This window comes from Scyliorhinus torazame, chromosome 16 (genome assembly GCF_047496885.1).
Source record: "Scyliorhinus torazame isolate Kashiwa2021f chromosome 16, sScyTor2.1, whole genome shotgun sequence".
In the NCBI taxonomy this organism is placed as follows: Eukaryota; Metazoa; Chordata; class Chondrichthyes; order Carcharhiniformes; family Scyliorhinidae; genus Scyliorhinus; species Scyliorhinus torazame.
The window spans coordinates 81,500,498-81,521,210 of record NC_092722.1 but is presented as its reverse complement, the minus strand read 5'-3'; the positions used below and the strand labels follow the sequence as shown (position 1 = coordinate 81,521,210).

The 20,713-nt window shown below is 52.2% G+C and overlaps 1 protein-coding gene across 2 annotated transcripts in view; it reads right to left on the bottom strand.

Annotated features, from left to right (window-relative positions):
• The window catches only part of LOC140392908 (inhibitor of growth protein 4-like), a 61,077-nt gene that overhangs the window by 24,523 nt on the left and 15,841 nt on the right, over window positions 1-20,713 (bottom strand). For both annotated transcript variants that reach the window (XM_072478679.1, XM_072478680.1), the window contains 3 exons: window positions 9,600-9,714; window positions 7,711-7,819; window positions 4,753-4,897 (listed from right to left, as the gene is read on the bottom strand). In XM_072478679.1, coding sequence (XP_072334780.1) covers window positions 4,753-4,897; window positions 7,711-7,819; window positions 9,600-9,714 — 369 coding nt within the window. The remainder of the gene's footprint in view (window positions 1-4,752; window positions 4,898-7,710; window positions 7,820-9,599; window positions 9,715-20,713) is intronic.

Here is a 20,713-nt window from a genome sequence, read left to right as displayed (position 1 = left end):
ACTCTGCCTGTCGCTCCCTCACTCCGCTCCCTCACTCTGTGTGTCGCTCCCTCACTCTGCTCCCTCACTCTGTGTGTCGCTCCCTCACTCCGCTCCCTCACTCTGCCCGTCGCTCCCTCACTCTGCCCGTCACTCCCTCACTCCGCCCGTCGCTCCCTCACTCCACCTGTCGCTCCCTCACTCCGCACCCTAACTCTGCCCGTCGCTCCCTCACTCTGCCCGTCGCTCCCTGATTCCACCCGTCGCTCCCTCACTCTGCCTGTCGCTCCCTCACTCCGCCCATCGCGCCCTCACTCTGCCCTTCGCTCCCTCACTCTGCCCTTCGCTCCCTCACTCCGCACCCTCACTCTGCCCGTCGCTCCCTCACTCTGCCCGTCGCTCCCTCACACCGCCCGTCGCTCCCTCACTCTGCCTGTCGCTCCCTCACTCCGCCCATCGCGCCCTCACTCCGCCCTTCGCTCCCTCACTCTGCCCGTCGCTCCCTCACTTCGCCTGTCGCTCCCTCACTCCGCTCCCTCACTCTGCCCTTCGCTCCCTCACTCCGCACCCTCACTCTGCCCGTCGCTCCCTCACTCCGCCCTTCGCTCCCTCACTCTGCCCGTCACTCCCTCACTTCGCCTGTCGCTCCCTCACTCCGCTCCCTCACTCCGCCCATCGCGCCCTCACTCCGCTCTTCGCTCCCTCACTCTGCCCGTCGCTCCCTCACTCCGCTCCCTCACTTCGCCTGTCGCTCCCTCACTCCGCAGCCTCACTCTGCCTATCGCTCCCTCACTCCGCACCCTCACTCTGCCTGTCGCTCCCTCACTCCGCCCGTCGCTCCCTCACTCCACCCATCGCTCCCTCACTCCGCCCGTCGATCCCTCACTCCGCCCGTCGATCCCTCACTCCGCCCGTCGCTCCCTCACTCCGCCCGTCGCTCCCTCACTCCGCCCGTCATACTCTCACTTCGCCCGTCATACTCTCACTCCGCCCGTCGCTGCCTCACTCTGCCCGTCGCTCCCTCACTCCGCCCGTCGCTCCCTCACTCTGCCCGTCGCTCCCTCACTCTGCCCGTCGCTCCCTCACTCCGCCCGTTTCTCCCTCACTCTGCTCCCTCACTCTGCCCGTTTTTCCCTCACTCTGCCCGTCGCTCCCTCACTCTGCTCCCTCACTATGCCCGTCGCTCCCTCATTCCGCCCGTCGCTCCCTCACTCTGCCCGTTTCTCCCTCACTCCGCTCCCTCACTCTGCCCGTCGCTCCCTCATTCCGCCCGTCGCTCCCTCACTCCGCTCCCTCACTCTGCCCATTTCTCGCTCACTCCGCTCCCTCACTCCGCCCGTCGCTCCCTCACTCCGCTCCCTCATTCCACCCGTCGCTCCCTCACTCCGCTCCCTCACTCTGCCCGTCGCTCCCTCATTCCGCCCGTCGCTCCCTCACTCCGCTCCCTCACTTTGCCCGTCGCTCCCTCACTCCGCCCATCGCGCCCTCACTCCGCCCTTCGCTCCCTCACTCTGCCCGTCGCTCCCTCACTTCGCCTGTCGCTCCCTCACTCCGCTCCCTCACTCTGCCCTTCGCTCCCTCACTCCGCACCCTCACTCTGCCCGTCGCTCCCTCACTCCGCGCTTCGCTCCCTCACTCTGCCCGTCGCTCCCTCACTCCGCCCTTCGCTCCCTCACTCTGCCCGTCGCTCCCTCACTCCGCCCGTCGGTCCCTCACTCCGCTCCCTCACTTCGCCTGTCGCTCCCTCACTCCGCACCCTCACTCTGCCTATCGCTCTCACTCCGCACCCTCACTCTGCCTGTCGCTCCCTCACTCCGCCCGTCGTACCCTCACTCCGCCCGTCGCTCCCTCACTCCGCCCGTTGCTCCCTCACTCCGCCCGTCGCTCCCTCACTCCGCCCGTCGCTCCCTCACTCCGCCCGTCGCTCCCTCACTCCGCCCGTCGCTCCCTCACTCCGCCCGTCATACTCTCACTTCGCCCGTCATACTCTCACTCCGCCCGTCGCTGCCTCACTCTGCCCGTCGCTCCCTCACTCCGCCCGTCGCTCCCTCACTCCGCCCGTCGCTCCCTCACTCCGCCCGTTTCTCCCTCACTCTGCTCCCTCACTCTGCCCGTCGCTCCCTCACTCTGCCCGTTTTTCCCTCACTCTGCCCGTCGCTCCCTCACTCTGCTCCCTCACTATGTCCGTCGCTCCCTCATTCCGCCCGTCGCTCCCTCACTCTGCCCGTTTCTCCCTCACTCCGCTCCCTCACTCTGCCCATCGCTCCCTCATTCCACCCGTCGCTCCCTCACTCTGCCCATTTTTCGCTCACTCCGCTCCCTCACTCTGCCCGTCGCTCCCTCATTCCGCCCGTCGCTCCCTCACTCCGCTCCCTCACTCTGCCCGTCGCTCCCTCATTCCGCCCGTCGCTCCCTCACTCCGCTCCCTCACTTTGCCCGTCGCTCCCTCACTCTGCTCCCTCACTCTGCCCATTTCTCCCTCACTCCGCCCGTTTTTCTCTCACTCCACTCCCTCACTCTGCCCGTCGCTCCCTCACTCTGCTCCCTCACTCTGCCTATTTCTCCCTCACTCCGCTCCCTCACTCTGCCCGTTTTTCCCTCATTCCGCTCCCTCACTCTGCCCGTCACTCCCTCACTCTGCCCGTCGCTCCCTCACTCCGCTCCCTCACTCTGCCTGTCGCTCCCTCACTCCGCTTCCTCACTGTGCCCGTCGCTCCCTCACTCTGTTCATCGCTCCCTCACTCCGCTCCCTCACTCTGCCCGTCGCTCCATCACTCCGCCCGTCGCTCCCTCACTCCGCTCCCTCACTCTGCCTGTCGCTCCCTCACTCCGCTTCCTCACTGTGCCCGTCGCTCCCTCACTCTGCCCGTAGCTCCCTCACTCCGCCCGTCGCTCCCTCACGCCGTCTGTCGCTCCCTCACTCTGCCCGTCGTTCCCTCACTCTGCCTGTCGCTCCCTCACCCGGCCCGTCGCTCCCTCACTCCGCCCGTCGCTCCCTCACTCCGCCCGTCGCTCCCTCACTCCGCCCGTCGCTCTGTGTGTCGCTCCCTCACTCCGCTCCCTCACTCTGCCCATCGCTCCCTCACTCTGCCCGTCACTCCCTCATTCCGCCCGTCGCTCCCTCACTCCACCTGTCGCTCCCTCACTCCGCACCCTCACTCTGCCCGTCGCTCCCTCACTCTGCCCGTCGCTCCCTCACTCTGCCCGTCGCTCCCTCACTCTGCCCGTCGCTCCCTCACTCTGCCCGTCGCTCCCTCACTCTGCCCGTCGCTCCCTCACTCCGCCCGTCGCTCCCTCACTCCGCCCATCGCGCCCTCACTCCGCCCTTCGCTCCCTCACTCTGCCCGTCGCTCCCTCATTCCGCCCGTCGCTCCCTCACTCCGCTCCCTCACTCTGCCCGTCGCTCCCTCATTCCGCCCGTCGCTCCCTCACTCCGCTCCCTCACTTTGCCCGTCGCTCCCTCACTCTGCTCCCTCACTCTGCCCATTTCTCCCTCACTCCGCCCGTTTTTCTCTCACTCCACTCCCTCACTCTGCCCGTCGCTCCCTCACTCTGCTCCCTCACTCTGCCTATTTCTCCCTCACTCCGCTCCCTCACTCTGCCCGTTTTTCCCTCATTCCGCTCCCTCACTCTGCCCGTCACTCCCTCACTCTGCCCGTCGCTCCCTCACTCCGCTCCCTCACTCTGCCTGTCGCTCCCTCACTCCGCTTCCTCACTGTGCCCGTCGCTCCCTCACTCTGTTCATCGCTCCCTCACTCCGCTCCCTCACTCTGCCCGTCGCTCCATCACTCCGCCCGTCGCTCCCTCACTCCGCTCCCTCACTCTGCCTGTCGCTCCCTCACTCCGCTTCCTCACTGTGCCCGTCGCTCCCTCACTCTGCCCGTAGCTCCCTCACTCCGCCCGTCGCTCCCTCACGCCGTCTGTCGCTCCCTCACTCTGCCCGTCGTTCCCTCACTCTGCCTGTCGCTCCCTCACCCGGCCCGTCGCTCCCTCACTCCGCCCGTCGCTCCCTCACTCCGCCCGTCGCTCCCTCACTCCGCCCGTCGCTCTGTGTGTCGCTCCCTCACTCCGCTCCCTCACTCTGCCCATCGCTCCCTCACTCTGCCCGTCACTCCCTCATTCCGCCCGTCGCTCCCTCACTCCACCTGTCGCTCCCTCACTCCGCACCCTCACTCTGCCCGTCGCTCCCTCACTCTGCCCGTCGCTCCCTCACTCTGCCCGTCGCTCCCTCACTCTGCCCGTCGCTCCCTCACTCTGCCCGTCGCTCCCTCACTCCGCCCGTCGCTCCCTCACTCCGCCCATCGCGCCCTCACTCCGCCCTTCGCTCCCTCACTTCGCCCGTCGCTCCCTCACTCTGCCTGTCGCTCCCTCACTCTGCCTGTCGCTCCCTCACTCCGCCTGTCGCTCCCTCACTCCGCCCGTCGCTCCCTCACTCCCCCCATCGCTCCCTCCCTCCGCAAGTCACTCCCTCACTCCGCCCATCAGTCCCTCACTCTTCCCGTCGCTCCCTCACTCGGCCGTCGTTCCCTCACTCTGTCAATCTCGCCCTTTCTCTCTTCAACTCTCTTTCTCTGTCCTTCTCCCCCTCAACCATTGCTTTGCCCCTGGATGGACCGCCGGGTTATCTTCCGTGATGCTTCACCGGTTATTTCCAGATGTGGCTCATCCATCCCTGATCACCTCCCACAATTCCGTGCCTGCACAGCTCTCACCCATAATGATCCCCCCTCTCCACCCTTCACCAGGAAGAGAGCAGGAGAAAAGCAAACTTACGTCGGGATTATCGCAGCCGATCATCTCTCCGTACGAGACCTGGTGACAGAGGCAGTAGGTGGGCTCGTTTGGGTCAACAGGCATGTCCAGCACATCAGACGGATGCACGTTTCCAAACGTGACTGACGGAGCAACGTATTCAGAGCTGCAGACACACGGAGGGAAGTTCAGTCAGACAGAGGCTGCACCATTCGGATCCTCAGGCCCACCCCGCCAATCAATAAAACTTTGATTCCCACAGTCCCCCCACCCCGCTGAGATAATTGTAGCCTTTGAAATTCAGCCAAGCTTTCATAAATAATATAAGTCTTGGGGCGGGGGAGAAATGTCAACAAAGAAACAGAAAATAGGAGCAAGAGTAGGCCATTCGATCCTTTGCGTCTGCTCTGCCATTCAATCAAATTGTGATTCCCACCCACGTCAAAATAATTGTAGTCTTAGGATCTCAGCCAATACTTTCATAATAATATAATAACTGCCTTGGGGGCAAATGTCAACAAAGAATCATTGAAAATAGGAGAAGGCCATTCGGCCCCTCGAGCCCATCCGCCATTCAATAAAACTGTGATCGCCCACCCCTACTGAGTTTATTGTAACATTTGAAACTCAGCCAAGCTTTCAATAACAGCCTGGTTTGGAGGGGGGATATCAACAAAGAAACTCGAAAAAAGGAGCAGGAATAGGCCATTCAGCCCTTCGAGACTGCTCCGCCATTCATTATGATCAGGGCTGATCACCTAACTCGCTTGTTCCCGATTTCCCCCCACCCCATATTCTTGGATCCCTTTCTCCTCAAGAGCTAAAACGAACTCCTTCATGAAAGCATGCAATGATTTAGTCTCAACTGCTTTCTGTGGCAACGTATTGCACAGGCTGACCACTCTCTGGGTGAAGAAATTTCTCCTCATCTCAGTCCTAAATGAGTTCCCTGTATCCTCAGACTGTGACCCCTGGTTCTGGACTCCCCTGCCATCGGGAACATCCTTTCTACAGCTACTGAATCTAGTCCTATTAAGAGTTTTATAGGTTTTAATGAGAACTAGAAAGGACAGGGCAGAGTAGAGCTCTGCAAAAAACTGCACAAACAGATGCTACACCAGCTGCCCTGTCAATCAAAGTAATCCAGAAAAGTTTTTATTTTAACACTCGCTGACAGTAGCAGCTAGGTTTTTCTTTAACAGTTTAAAGAGCGGGACCTATAGATGACTTCAGATGCATCCTCTGGCCTCGAGAGTTCATCAGATGCACTACCCACCTTGTGAAGACATCTCTTCTCGCCCCGTTCAGAAATGGCCGCCCCTTTTTCCTGAGACTGTGGTCCCCCCGATCCACCCGCTGAGTTCTGATCACTCAATGAGTTCACGTTTCATTTTTCAAAGTTCCAGAAAACATCAGCCGTTTCCCCTCGATCCGCCTTCAGCAGACAATTTCCCTCAACCTCGCAATCTCCTGAACCATTGTTACTCTCCCTTGAAGAGATCCCAAGAGACCAAGAGCAGAGGTGCACCCAGAGCGCCAGCTGTACTCTCACCAAAACCCCTGGACAATTGTAAAACCGGAACTGATTCACCCCCTCCCTAACCCAGGGTCGCTGGACAGGGATCAGGAGCAGGAACCCGGGCTGATTCACTCCCTCCCTAACCCAGGGTCACTGGACAGGGATCAGGAGCAGGAACCCGGACTGATTCATCCCTCCCTAACCCAAGGTCACTGGACAGGGATCAGGAGCAGGAACCCGGACTGATTCACTCCCTCCCTAACCCAGGGTCACTGGACAGGGATCAGGAGCAGGAACGCGGGCTGATTCACCCCTCTCCCTCACCCAGGGGTCACTGGACAGGGATCAGGAGCAGGAACCCGGACTGATTCACCCCCCCTCCCTAACCCAGGGTCACTGGACACGGACCAGGAGCAGGAACCCGGACTGATTCACCCCCTCCCTAACCCAGGAGTCACTGGACAGGGATCAGGCGCAGGAACCCGGACTGATTCACCCCCCCTCCCTAACCCAGGGTCACTGGACACGGACCAGGAGCAGGAACCCAGACTGATTCACCCCCTCCCTAACCCAGGGTCACTGGACACGGACCAGGAGCAGGAAGGTGGACTGATTCACCCCCTCCCTAACCCAGGGGTCGCTGGACAAGGATCATGAGCAGGAATCCGGACTGATTCACCCCCTCCCTAACCCAGGGTCACTGGACAGGGATCAGGAGCAGGAACCCGGACTGATTCACCCCCTCCCTAACCCAGGGTCACTGAACAGGGATCAGGAGCAGGAACCCGGACTGATTCACCCCCTCCCTAACCCAGGGTCGCTGGACAGGGATCAGGAGCAGGAACCCGGGCTGATTCACTCCCTCCCTAACCCAGGGGTCACTGGACAGGGATCAGGAGCAGGAACGTGGGCTGATTCACCCCCTCCCTAACCCAGGGTCACTGGACAGGGATCAGGAGAAGGAACCCGGGCTGATTCACCCTCTCCCTAACCCAGGGGTCACTGGACAGGGATCATGAGCAGGAATCCGGACTGATTCACCCCCCTCTCTAACTCAGGGGTCACTGGACTGGGATCTGGAGCAGGAACCCGGGCTGATTCACTCCCTCCCTAACCCAGGGTCACTGGACAGGGATCAGGAGCAGGAACCCGGGCTGATTCACTCCCTCCCTAACCCAGGGTCACTGGACAGGGATCAGGAGCAGGAACCCGGACTGATTCACCACCTCCCTAACCCAGGGGTCCCTGGACAGGGATCAGGAGCAGGAACCCGGGATGATTCACCCCCTCCCTAACTCAGGGGTCACTGAACTGGGATCTGGAGCAGGAACCCGGGATGATTCACACCCTCCCTAACCTAGGGGTCACTGAACTGGGATCTAGAGCAGGAACTCGGCTGATGCAGATCCCCCACAACTCTGAGCTTCACACTTTGACTCGTCCATTACCCAAAGCCTTACGTGTGAGTGATTTTCTGCTTCTTCTGCCCATTTTTTGGGGTGTCGTCGTCTGAACTCTTGACCTTTGATCTGGTGCGAGTGGCTCTTTTCTCCTTCTGACCACGGCCTTCTGGGAGGAGCAAGAAAACAATCAGTACTGAGGGAGCACCGCACTGTCAGAGGGTCAGTACTGAGGGAGCCCTGTACTGTCAGAGGGTCAGTCCTGAGGGAGCGCCGCACTGTCAGAGGGTCAGTACTGAGGGAGCACTGTACTGTCAGAGGGTGGGTCCTGAGGGAACGCCGCACTGGGAGGGTCAGTACTGAGGAGGTGCTACACTGTCGGAGGGTCAGTAATGATGGAGGTCTGCACTGTCAGAGGGTCAGTACTGAGGGAATGCCGCACTGTCAGAGGGTCCGTACTGAGGGAATGCTGCATTGTCAGAGGGTCAGTACTGAGGGAGCACTGCACTGTCGGGGGGTCAGAATTGAGGGAGCGCTGCCCTGTTTTTCCATAAATTTAGTGTATCCAATTCACTTTTTCCAATTAAGGGGCAATTTAGTGTGGCCAATCCACCTACCCTGCACATCTTTGGGTTGTGGGGGCGAAACCCACGCAAACACGGGGAGAATGTGCAAACTCCACACCGACAGTGGCCCAGAGCCGGGATCGAACCTGGGACCTCGGCGCCGTGAGGCAGCAGGGCTAACCCACTGCGCCACCATGCTGCCCTCTGTTAGACAGTACTGAGGGAGCGCGGCACTGTTGGATGGTCAGTACTGAGGGAGTGCCGCACTGTCGGAGGGTCAGTACTGAGGGAGCGCTGCACTGTCGGAGGGTCAGTACTGAAGGAGTGCTGCACTGTCAGATGATCAGTACTGAGGGAATGCTGCACTGTCAGAGGGCAGCACTGAGGGAGTGCAGCACTGTCAGAGGGTCAGTACTGAGGGAGCGTGGCACTGTCGGAGGGTCAGTACTGAGGGAGTGCTGCACTGTCGGATGGTCAGTACTGAGGGAATGCTGCACTGTCGGATGGTCTATACTGAGGGAATGCTGCACTGTCGGAGGATAAGTACAGAGGGAGCACTGCACTGTCAGAGGGTCAGTACTGAGGGAGCACGGCACTGTCAGATGGTCAGTACTGAGGGAGCGCTGCACTGTCGGAGGGTCAGTACTGAGGGAGTGCTGCACTGTCAGATGATCAGTACTGAGGGAATGCTGCACTGTCAGAGGGTCAGTACTGAGGGAGCGTGGCACTGTCGGAGGGTCAGTACTGAGAGAGTGCTGCACTGTTGGAGGGTCAGTACTGAGGGAGTGCCGCACTGTCAGAGGATCAGTACTGAGGGAGTGCAGCACTGTCAGGGGGTCAGTACTGAGGGAGCGTGGCACTGTCAGAGGGTCAGTACTGAGGGAGTGCCGCACTGTCAGAGGGTCAGTACTGAGGGAGTGCAGCACTGTCAGAGGGTCAGTACTGAGGGAGTGCAGCACTGTCAGAGGGTCAGCACTGAGGGAGCACTGCATTGTCGGAGGGTCAGTACTGAGGGAGTGCCGCACTGTCAGAGGGACAGTACTGAGGGAGTGCCGCACTGTCAGAGGGTCAGTACTGAGCAAGTGCCGCACTGTCAGAGGGTCAGTACTGAGGGAGTGGCGCACTGTCGAAGGGTCAGTACTGAGGGAGTGCAGCACTGTCAGAGGGTCAGCACTGAGGGAGCGCTGCATTGTCGGAGGGTCAGTACTGAGGGAGCGCCGCACTGTCAGAGGGTCAGTACTGAGGGAGCGCTGCATTGTCAGAGGGTCAGTACTGAGGGAGCGCCGCACTGTCACAGGGTCAGTACTGAGGGAGCGTGGCACTGTTGGATGGTCAGTACTGAGGGAGCGCCGCACCGTTGGACAGGGGTGTGCACGCTCTTACTTCTCTTCCCCTTGCTGGATGAGCTGTCGTAGTCACTCGACTCGATCTGTTTCTCCTTGAGGTCGGCTTCGAAGCGAGCGAGGTCTGTGTCCAATCTTCGGATGTGCTTGTCGACCTGAGCCAGGAGCAGCGGGGCATTAGGGGTGTGTGTGAAATAAAGCTTATTAGCCACTGTGACTATCTCTGGGTGTTGCCACCCCCGCTCCCCTGTCCCGAGAACTCTTCCCTCACCACACAAACACTTCCCATGTTTTTCGCACACTCCTTGAAGTAATGGAGGAGACTGTTGAGGCTCCGGTCGATGTATATCCCCACCTTGGGGACACCTCGACCAAACAAATCCAGAGCTCTCTAGTTGACGCAAGAGATCAAGATCATCATGAAGCAGAAAAAGAATGCGAGTGAACAGTACAACTGAGAACCAGGCTGAAGGAAGAAAGTCAAGAGGTGGAGAAGCAAATACAGGAAGCAAAGAGAGAGTGCAAGAAGAGGGTGACAGCTAAGATAAATGGGAATCCCAAGTCTTCTGGAGACACAGAAAATGTTAAAGGTGTTAAAAGGAGGAGAGACCAAAAAGGGGTTAGTGACAGGAAACTGGAGTACAATCTCAGAACTGTTATGGCCCATGAGCAGGCAATTCGGCCCATTGTGTCTGCATGGCTCTCTAAACAAGTATTGTACTTATTGCCAGTTCCCCTGCCTTTCCCCCCGTAACCCTGCACACTGTTTCCATTCAAATAATCATTGAACGCTCTCTATAATGCCTCAATTGAACCCGATTCCACCACACTTCCAGGTGCATTCCGGACTCAAACTGCTCGTGGTGTGAAAAAGTTTCTTTCTCACATCGCATTTGCTTCTTTTGCAAATCGCTTTAAATCTGTTCCTCCTCGTTCTGGATCTCTTTTACAAGTGAGAACAGTTTCTCCCGATCCACTCTGTCCAGACTCTTTGTGATTTTGAACATCTCTATCAAATCTCCTCAGTCGTCTTCTCTACAGGGAGAACAGTCCTCAACCTCTTCGATCTATCCTCATAACTGAAGTTTCTCACCCCGGAACCATTCTTGTGAACCTCTTCTGCGCTCTCTCCAACTTCCTATATTGTGGTGCCCAGAACTGTACACAATATTCCAGCTGAACAAAAATCTATCTATCTCAGATTTAAATTTAACAAATGATCTCGCTTCAACTGCTGTGTGTGGGAGAGAGTTCCAAACCTCTACCACCCTTTGAGTGAAGAAGTTCTCCCCAACATCTCTCCTGAACGGTCTGGCCCTAATTTTTAGACTTTGCTCCTAACTTTAGAATATCCAACCAGTGGAAATAGTTTATCTTTATCCACCCTGTCTTTCCCTGTTAATATCTTGAATATTTCGATCACCCCTTAATTCCAACAAAAACAGGTCCATTTTGAGTAATCTCTCCTCGTTGTTAAGTAATGGGTTAAGAGACATTGCAATTAGTTGTCTCATTTATGTTAAGTATCCATTAATTGACACTGATATATAAAGGGGCTTCAGGTGGCCTCTGTCAGGTGATGTATAGTGAGAGATTTGTGCAAAGGCTGTTGGAAGGAAATAAATGTCTGTTTGTGAAAAAGGAACAAGAACTTTAGACTCTTCATAATCACAGCAACTAAAATGTCTAACAATTGGTAGCAGAGGATGGTTGCTGTGTAAATGTGAAGGGTTGAAAGATACAACTTTTCCAGATCAAACCAAGGAGTGAGTGAGAAAAGAAATAAAAAAAAATGGATATATGACTAAACCGAGGATAAAGATGGCTGGATATGACTATCCCCCCTTATTTTCTGAAAGGGAATCGTACGACCAATGGAGAAGTGCAGTAGTTATGTGGACGAAGGTAACTGCTTTGGGAAGGAGAAAACAAGGTATGGCATTGGCTCTTTCTCTACCATATGGCAGTAAAATCCGAAACAAAGTGCTTTCTGAGCTGGAATTGGAAGAGTTAGACTCAGAAGAAGGTCTGGAGACTTTATTACATTATATGGATAAGATTTATAAGAAAGATGACTTGTTAAGTGCGTATGAAGCATGGTCGGATTTTGATAAGTTCTGGAAAATCGAGGATATCTCCATGGAAGACTATATAATGGAATTTGGCAGATTATATTAAAGGCTGCAGAAACACAACCTGGAATTTCCACAGTCTGTGTTGGCCTTTAAATTACTTGACTGTGCTAGAGTGAGCAACATGGATAGGCTCCTGGTTTTGACAGGAGTTCAGTTTCCTAAAAAGGATATCTTATTCGAACAGATGACAAAAGCTTTACAAAAGTTTCTGGGGAAACATTCGATTCTGATGACCCAAATAGGTCAGCCTGCAATAAGGCAGAATATGGAAGATACACTACTAACAGGATGGCAAAATTGTACAGGATGGCGAAATTGTATGGCTACGAACAGGGCTCAAGACTATAGGAGACCAAGACAAGGAAATTATGAAGACAGAAACCCAGTTAAAACCTACAATAGGAAGATGAACCCCAGAAATGCACGGGGCATGATAAATCGATGTTTTCGATGTGACTCTCAATACCATTATGCTTTCAACTGTCCAACTCATTATGATAGAGTGTTTGAAGCAACACATGACACGGAAGAGTCAGAAGAGGAAAAAGATAGTGACCAGAAAGAAGGCATTGTCCTATTGACAAGCAGTTTTACGCCGGTAATGAGGGTGTTGGTTGCAGAATCCTTCAACTGTGCTGTATTGGACAGTGGCTGCACATCTACTGTGTGTGGAATTGACTGGTTAAAATGTTACCTGGACTCCTTGAATGCTGAAAGTCGTAACAAGGTTAAGGAATTTGAAAGTTCCACAAGTTTCAGGTTTGGGGATGATAATACTCTGAAGTCGCTGAAAAGAGTGGTGATCCCTTGCAATATTGCCGGAGTGAATCATTTCATTAGCACGGATGTTGTATCAAGTGAGATACCTTTGCTTCTGAGCAGACCGTCGATGAAGAAAACACACATGAAACTGGATATGGAACAGGATAAGGCAACAGTTTTTGGAAAGACAGTGGACTTACAATTTACACAGTCGGGACACTACTGTATTCCATTACTGACAAATAATATTTCAAGTAGAGAGGTTAAGGATGTGTTAATGGCAGCTGAAAATGGGACTTTCGCTGATAAAAAGCTTGTAGTATTAAAACTGCATAGGCAATTTGCACAACCGTCTCCTCGGAGGCTGAAAAATTTATTAAAGGATGCAGGGGTAAGGGATGATGACTATACTAAACTGATAGAACAGGTTAGTGACCGCTGTGAAGTTTGTAGGAAGTACAGAAGGACACCAGCATGACCGACAGTAACCCTATCTTTGGCCAGGGATTTTAACGACATTGTGGCCATGAATCTTAAGATCTGGGATAAAGCAAATAATATATTTATTTTGCATTTTGTAGATTTAGCAACCAGATTTAGTCAATCAACAATTGTACGAAGTAAAGAAAAGAGAGTAATTCTGGATCAATTCGTGGAAAAATGGATAGGGACAGGAATGGGTCCACCGGCAAAATTCCTTATTGCCGTTTTTCAGTCAGGAGGCATGGCATACTATAAGAGAGACAATTCTAATGAATGGAAAGGCCCAGGGAAGATCATAGGCATAGATGGCAAAACAATTATTTTGCAACATGGTAATCAAACTGTTAGGGTACATTCATCAAGGATAATGGGTACAGATTACAAATGTTCAAATTTAGACAGAGCAGACAGACACGACGAAGAACCAGAATCATCTGGTACGTATGTGTTACAGAACTATGAGGACCAATTAACTGATATAGACAGGGTTTCTGTGGAGGATACACAACACTTCTGATGAATTAGAACAGGCCATTTTTCCGAAAGGGCAACTGCCAAAAGTTGGTACAAAAGTGACATACTTGCCTGAAGGGTCTAGTCAATGGAAGGATGCAACTGTTATTAGTTGAGCAGGGAAGGCCACTGGAAAGTATAAACATTGGTTGAATGTACAGTATTCAGGGGAAGGGGTCAAGACAATGGATTGGGAAAACTAAGTTCAAAACTGGAGGGCACAGAAACGCAGTGCCAGTTCAGATAGTACATCGGATAGTGAACAGGTCCGCAGGAAAAGGTGGAGAACTATTGAAAGGCCATCCCACAGCAGAAGGGAAAGATCAAGCAGTAGCAGTACAGAACGAGATACCAGGCGGGAGAGGGGACGTAGTTTATCAAGATCTCGGAACATGAGTAAGACTACGAATACTAATAGGAGTAGAAGCCCACATGCACGTGAGATTTTGGTGGCTTCAAATAAATTGGATGAAAAAGTGATCAAAGAAGCTGAACAGCAAGAATTGCATAGTTGGAGTGAATTTGGGGTATACACGGAAGTACCGGATAGGGGACAAAGAGCTCTATCTCACAGATGGATTTGCATGGAAAAGGTTCTTCCGGATGGAACTTATAAGGCAAAGGCCAGACTTGTGGCAAGGGGATTTGAAGAAAACTTAGAAGATCAGGATTTAAGGGTAGATTCACCGACAGCAGGAAAGGTTATTTTATTTATTATTTTTAAATATGTTTATTCAGAATTTTTAAACAAAATTTTCAACCATACACACCCCCCCCCCCCCCCCCCCCCCACCCAGTAACAAAAAGAAAAGAAAACTCGCATAGCAAGACATAAACATGGCAAATCAATATGATACAGAACTTTGTACATTGGATTCCTCCAATACATATCAGTTTTCTGGATCATTCATGTATTTTCTTGCTCAGATGCCCCCCAGAAAACTCCCCCCCCCCCCCACCCCCCCGGGTTGCTGCTGTTGTCGACCGAACGTCATCTAACGCTCCGCGAGATAGTCTAGGAACGGTTGCTACCGCCTGGAGGACCCCTGCACAGACCCTCTCAGGGCAAACTTTACCCTCTTCAACTTGATAAACCCTGCCATGTCATTTATCCAGGCTTCCACACTGGGGGGCTTCGCATCTTTCCACATTAACATGATCCTTCGCCGGGCTACCAGGGACGCAAAGGCCAGAATACCGGCCTCTTTCCTCTCGTGCACTCCCGGCTCGTCCGCTACTCCAAATAATGCTAGCCCCCAACTTGGCTTGACCTGGACTTTCACTACCTTAGATATAGTTCTCGCAACTCCCCTCCAGAACCCGTCCAGTGCCGGGCATGACCAAAACCTATGGGCATGGTTCGCCGGGCTTCCTGAGCACCTCCCACATCTGTCCTCCACCCCAAAGAACCTACTCAGCCTCGCCCCCGTCAAGTGCGCTCTGTGAACAACCTTAAATTGTATCAGGCTAAGCCTGGCACACGAGGAAGAGGAATTAACCCTACTTAGGGCATCAGCCCACAGACCCTCCTCAATCTCCTCCCCCAGCTCCTCTTCCCATTTACCCTTCAGCTCCTCTACCAAAGCCTCCCCCTCTTCTTTCATCTCCTGGTATATCGCCGACACCTTGCCCTCTCCGACCCATACGCCCGAAATCACCCTGTCTTGAATCCCCTGTGCCGGGAGCAGCGGGAATTTCCTCACCTGCCGCCTCACAAACGCCCTCACTTGCATGTACCTGAAAGCGTTTCCAGGGGGTAGTCCAAACTTCTCCTCCAGCGCCCCTCAGCTCGCAAACGCCCCATTGATGAACAGGTCCCCCATTCTTCTAATCCCTGCCCGATGCCAGCTCTGAAATCCCCCGTCCATCCTTCCTGGGACAAACCGATGGTTATCTCTGATCGGGGACCACACCGAGGCTCCCATCACACCCCTGTGCCGTCTCCACTGACCCCAGATCTTTAGCGTTGCCGCCACCACAGGACTCGTGGTGTACCTCGTCGGCGAGAGCGGCAGCGGTGCCGTCACCAGCGCCCCCAGACTCGTTCCTTTGCAGGACGCCTCCATCACCCACTTACGGATCATCGCCACGTTGGCTGCCCAGTAGTAGCCACCCAGATTCGGCAACGCCAGCCCTCCTCTATCTCTACTTCGCTGCAGGAACCCCCTCCTTACCCTCGAGGTCTTACTCGCCCACACAAAACCCATAATGCTCCTGCCTACCCTCTTAAAAAAAAGGCCTTGGTGATCACAATTGGAAGGCATTGGAATACAAAAAGAAACCTCGGGAGGACCACCATTTTAATCGACTGTAGAAAAGGTTATTTTAAAGATCTTCTTGGCTCTATTAGCCACAAAGGCATGGGAATGCAAATCTATAGATATAAAAGCTGCCTTTTTGCAGGGGCATCAGCTCCAGAGAGACATTTTTCTCCGTCCTCCTAAAGAAGCAGCTAACACAGAAGGGGTACTCTGGAAGTTGAACAAATGTGTATATGGATTAAATGATGCATCTAGAGTCTGGTATTTTTCGGTAAGGTCAGTTTTGTTAAAGTTAGGCTGTTGCCAGTTGAAAGCAGATCCTGCAATGTTTTACTGGCACTATAAAGGAAATCTTTCTGGCATTTTTATGATGCATGTCGATGATTTTATGTGGGGTGGGACTAGTGATTTTGAAGCTTTTGTAATCTCTGGTTTGAGAAAAGAATTCAGGGTTGGAAGTCAGGCTTCCGGTGCATTTAAATATATTGGAATGGAAATTGGACAGACTAAGTTAGGGGCAACTTTACGTCAGCAATCTTCTTTGGAAAGCATCAGCCCAATAGCAATTAGTCATGGCCGAGTTTCACAAAAAGACGCAATGGTTTCAAAGATAGAAAAAGAGCAACTGCGAAGTTTAATTGGGCAACTGAACTGGTTAGGTAGGTAGACTCGTTTTGATGTCTTAGAGTGGAGTACAAAAATGAATGATCCCAAAGTGGAAGACATAATAAGAGCAAATAAAGCGTTGGCCAAACTAAAAATGCAGGAGTGTGTTTTGAAGTTCCCGGTTTTAGGTGACCTTAGGCACTTGAAACTCAGTTTATAGTGATGCGTCCTCCGCAAATTTATGTGATGGGGTTTCAAGTGCAGGAGGTTTTATAATTTTCCTTTTGGGGAACAATGCTAAATGTTGCCCGCTTGTGTGGGAAACAAAGAAAATAAGGAGAGTGGTAAAAAGCACTTTGGCTGCTGAGACGTTAAGCCTTGTAGAGGTGGTGGATATGGCCTTTTATATAAGTATGATATTGACAGAAATTTTGGGATTAGGGGATTTGGGTAATATACCTATTGACTGTCACATTGACAATAAATCCCTGTGGGAAAATGTGCACTCTACAAAAAGTGTCAATGAAAAGAGGTTACGGATAGACATCGCAAGTTTGAAGCAGATGTTGGACAGAGGGGAAATAACAAAAATTAAATGGGTCGACAGGAGCTATCAACTGTCAGACTGTTTTACGAAAAGAGGGGCGAGTTAACAGAAACTTTTGGATATTGTTAATGAAGGGCGCTTGTTCCTGTAACTCTTTTTTTTTTTTCTTTCTCGTCCAAACAAAAAAAAAAGGCCGGGGGAGAAATCATGTGTGTGTTTTTGAGTTTCTTGAAATTTAGTTTTCACCACCTAATTATTATTTTTTTTCTCCAAGGGGAGACTGTTAAGTAATGGGTTAAGAGACATTGCAATTAGTTGTCTCATTTATGTTAAGTGTCCATTAATTGACAATGATATGTAAAGGGGCTTCAGGTGGCCTCTGTCAGGTGATGTATAGTGAGAGATTTGTGCAAAGGCTGTTGGAAGGAAATAAATGTGTGTTTGTGAAAAAGGAACAGAACTTTAGACTCTTCATATCACAGCAACTAAAACGTCTAACACTCGTAACTCAACTCCTGTAATCCAGGTATCATTTTTGTAAATCTACGTTGCTCTCCCTCCAAGGCCACAATATTCTTCCAAAGGTGGGGTACCCAGAACTCCAAGTGGGGTCTATCCAGGGTTTGTATAGCTGCAGAACAACTTCTGTATCTTTATAGAATTACCATAGAATTCCTACAGTGTCTGCACTGACCCTCTGAAAGCGCACCCTACGAGGCCCACTCCCCCGATCTATCCCGGTAACCCCACCTAACCTGCACACCCCGGGACACTAAGTGGCAATTTATCGTGGCAAATTACCTAACCTGCACATATTTGGACTTTGGGAGGAAACCAAAGCGCCCGTAGGAAACCCACGCAGACATGGGGAGAATGTGCAAATTCTACAGACAATCACCCAAGGATGGAATTGAACCCTGGTGCTGTGCGGAAGCAGTGCTAACCACTGTGCCATGTGCCGCCCGAACTCCAGTTCTCTAGATATACTCTCTCGTGTGTGTGTGTATATATATATATATATATATATATATATATTTATATACATACATATACTCTGGTATACTTCAGTCCTCTAGATATAAAAGCTAGCATTCCATTAGCTTTTTGATTATTTTCTGCACCTGTTTGTGGCATTTTAAGGATCTCTGCACCTAAACCCTCAGGTCTCTTTGGACAGCCACTGCACCTCTTTCCATTTAGAAAGTACTCTGCTCTATCCTTTTTTGGTCCAAAACGGATAACCTCACACTTGATTACATTGAATTCCATCTGCCATAAATTTGCCCATTCACAGGGCGGAACAGTGGTTAGCACTGCTGCCTCGTGGCGCCGAGGACATGGGCTCGATTGCGGCCCCGGGTCACTGTCTGTGTGGAGTTTGCACATTCTCCCTGTGTCGGCGTGGGTCTCACCCCCACAACCCAAAGATGTGCAGGCTAGGTGGATTGGCCATGCTAAATTGCGCGTTAATTGGGAAAATAAAAAAATATATATATACTTTTTTAATTTTCCCATTCACCTAGTCCATCAATATTCTCTTGCCATTATATGCTGTAGCCACCTGAATTGGCCAAGTCCCGATTTAAAATGGCGAACGGCAAAGGCTGAAGGGAAATTCAGCCACCACAGGCAGAAACCAGCTGGTGCAGGTTTGCTGTGTATTTAACTCTGCAAAGCCCAGACAGCATCGATACCAGCGACAATCAGCATAATAATGTAGCAGCCATCTTCATACTAATGAGCAATCCCCGGGAACAATAGCAACTTTTGGGACACACAAAACTAAGCCAGACTCCCCGGCGCCAGCAGGAGCCAACACAAAAGAGGTTAACGAACACCTCAAGACCGCCCATCGATCAGGGAACTGCTCCAGTATTGGAGAAATCGAACCAAGCGATTGGAACGAAGTTCAATCATCTAGAACCAGGTACAGGGTCCGCCCCGAAAGGCGGGAAGCCCCTGGGGACTATAAAAGTTAAGCCCCAAGTTCAAATTGTTCTTCTTCACCGGGTCACTCGGCAACGCAAAGCAACCCCTGAGAGTGAACGGTCCAAGCTGCCACATCCCTGAAGTAAGTCTCAAGTCAATGCTCGCTACGAGATAGGCGCTCCTTGCTACCAGTCCATAACGGCTTTGAATCCCGCAGTTGCAGATTCCGAACGAAAGGCCATTTGTTCCCCTGACCTGGTGGGCCAGTCCGAAGTTAAGTATAGGCCTGTTAGTTGTAGAAGAAGCTTAGACGTAGAATTTGTGCATGAGTAGCGATTACAGTGTATAATAAATGTGCTTTGATTGAATCTTACTAATTGGTGTGTTGAGTTATTGATCATTACTTGGACTTGAACCTCGTGGCGGTATCATAAAGATACCTGGCGACTCGAGAGCAAAGGTTATAAAACAGAGCCAATTGAACCAACCAAAAGTTAGCAACAATGCTATCATCTGCGCTGTCTAAAATGCCACCTAACTTTACTGCAACAGATATAATATAACAATTTCTACATTCATCACACTCTTAAATGTAAGTTATTGAGCTGGGTCTGTTGTCTACCAATGGTTTTACCTGCAGAGTTGACGATTCAGGCCATCTGGCTTTTGCATTTCGCCCTCAGGTTACCATGCCAGGCTCTCTCGCATAGCATACTCTCTACCAGGCTTTTGTACAGCCTCCCTAAAATACCTTGATTCACCCCAAAGCCTTTTGGTTTCCTAATTAGAAAGCAGACGCTGGCAAGCCTATTATAAGATACGGCCGACATTCTCTGTGAAGCTTAGCTTCGGATCTGTATATGCGTCAGTACAGTGCAGTCTTCGGACACCTGAGTAACAGTGTTTGAAGATCGAGGCCTGTAATCCAGCACCGAGCTCATGGTCCACAGAGCAGCGGTGGTCCCCGCCCTCCTGTATGCATCGGAAACATGGACAATGAACAGCAGACACCTCAAATCCTTGGAGAGATATCACCAACGCTGCCTCCGCAAAATCCTGCAAACCACTGGCAGGATAGGCGTACACTCGCCCAGGCCAATATCCCCAGTATCGAGGCACTGGTCAAGCTTGACCAGCTGTGATGGGCGGACCACATTGCCCGCATGCCTGACACAGGACTCTCTAAACAAGTGCTCTACCCCGAGCTCCACAATGGCAAGTGACCACTCGGAGGGTGGAGGAAACGCTACAAGGACACTCTGAAAAGCCTCCCAAAATAAATGTAACATCCCTATTGACACATGGGAATCACTTGCCTTAAAACGCACAAGCTGGAGAAAAAACACCATGAGGGCACCAATCAACTCGAGCGTCGTAGAGTGGAGCACACGGGGGGCCAAGCATAAACAGTGGAAGGACAGGCAGAATCCAGAGCGTCCCACCCACCCACCTCATCAAACACCACCTGCAAAACCTGTGGATGGAGTCTGTGGATCCAGGATTGGCCTATTCAGCCACCGCAGAACCCACCTCCCCGGAGTGGAAGCAAATCATCCTCGACGCTTAGGGACTGCCCAAGAAGAAGAAGAAATGTTCCCAGATACTTGAAACACTCTACCACCTCTCCCAGTTGATCATTCAGATACAGAGGATGCACACCTATGCAGGCCATTTCTATGTTGAAGTCACCCTTTGGGTATGCTTTAATGAATACTTTAGGTATTTTAGGTCCCTAAAGGCAGCAGTTCAAGTCGACATGATTGTAAAGAAAGCATATGGAATGCTTTCCTTCATTGGCAGAGGTATAGAATATAAAAAGCAAGTATATGATTTTGGAATGGTATAAAACACAATTGTGTGCAGTTCTGGTCATCACATTTCAGGAAGGGTGGAATTGCTCTGGAGAGAGTGCAGAGGA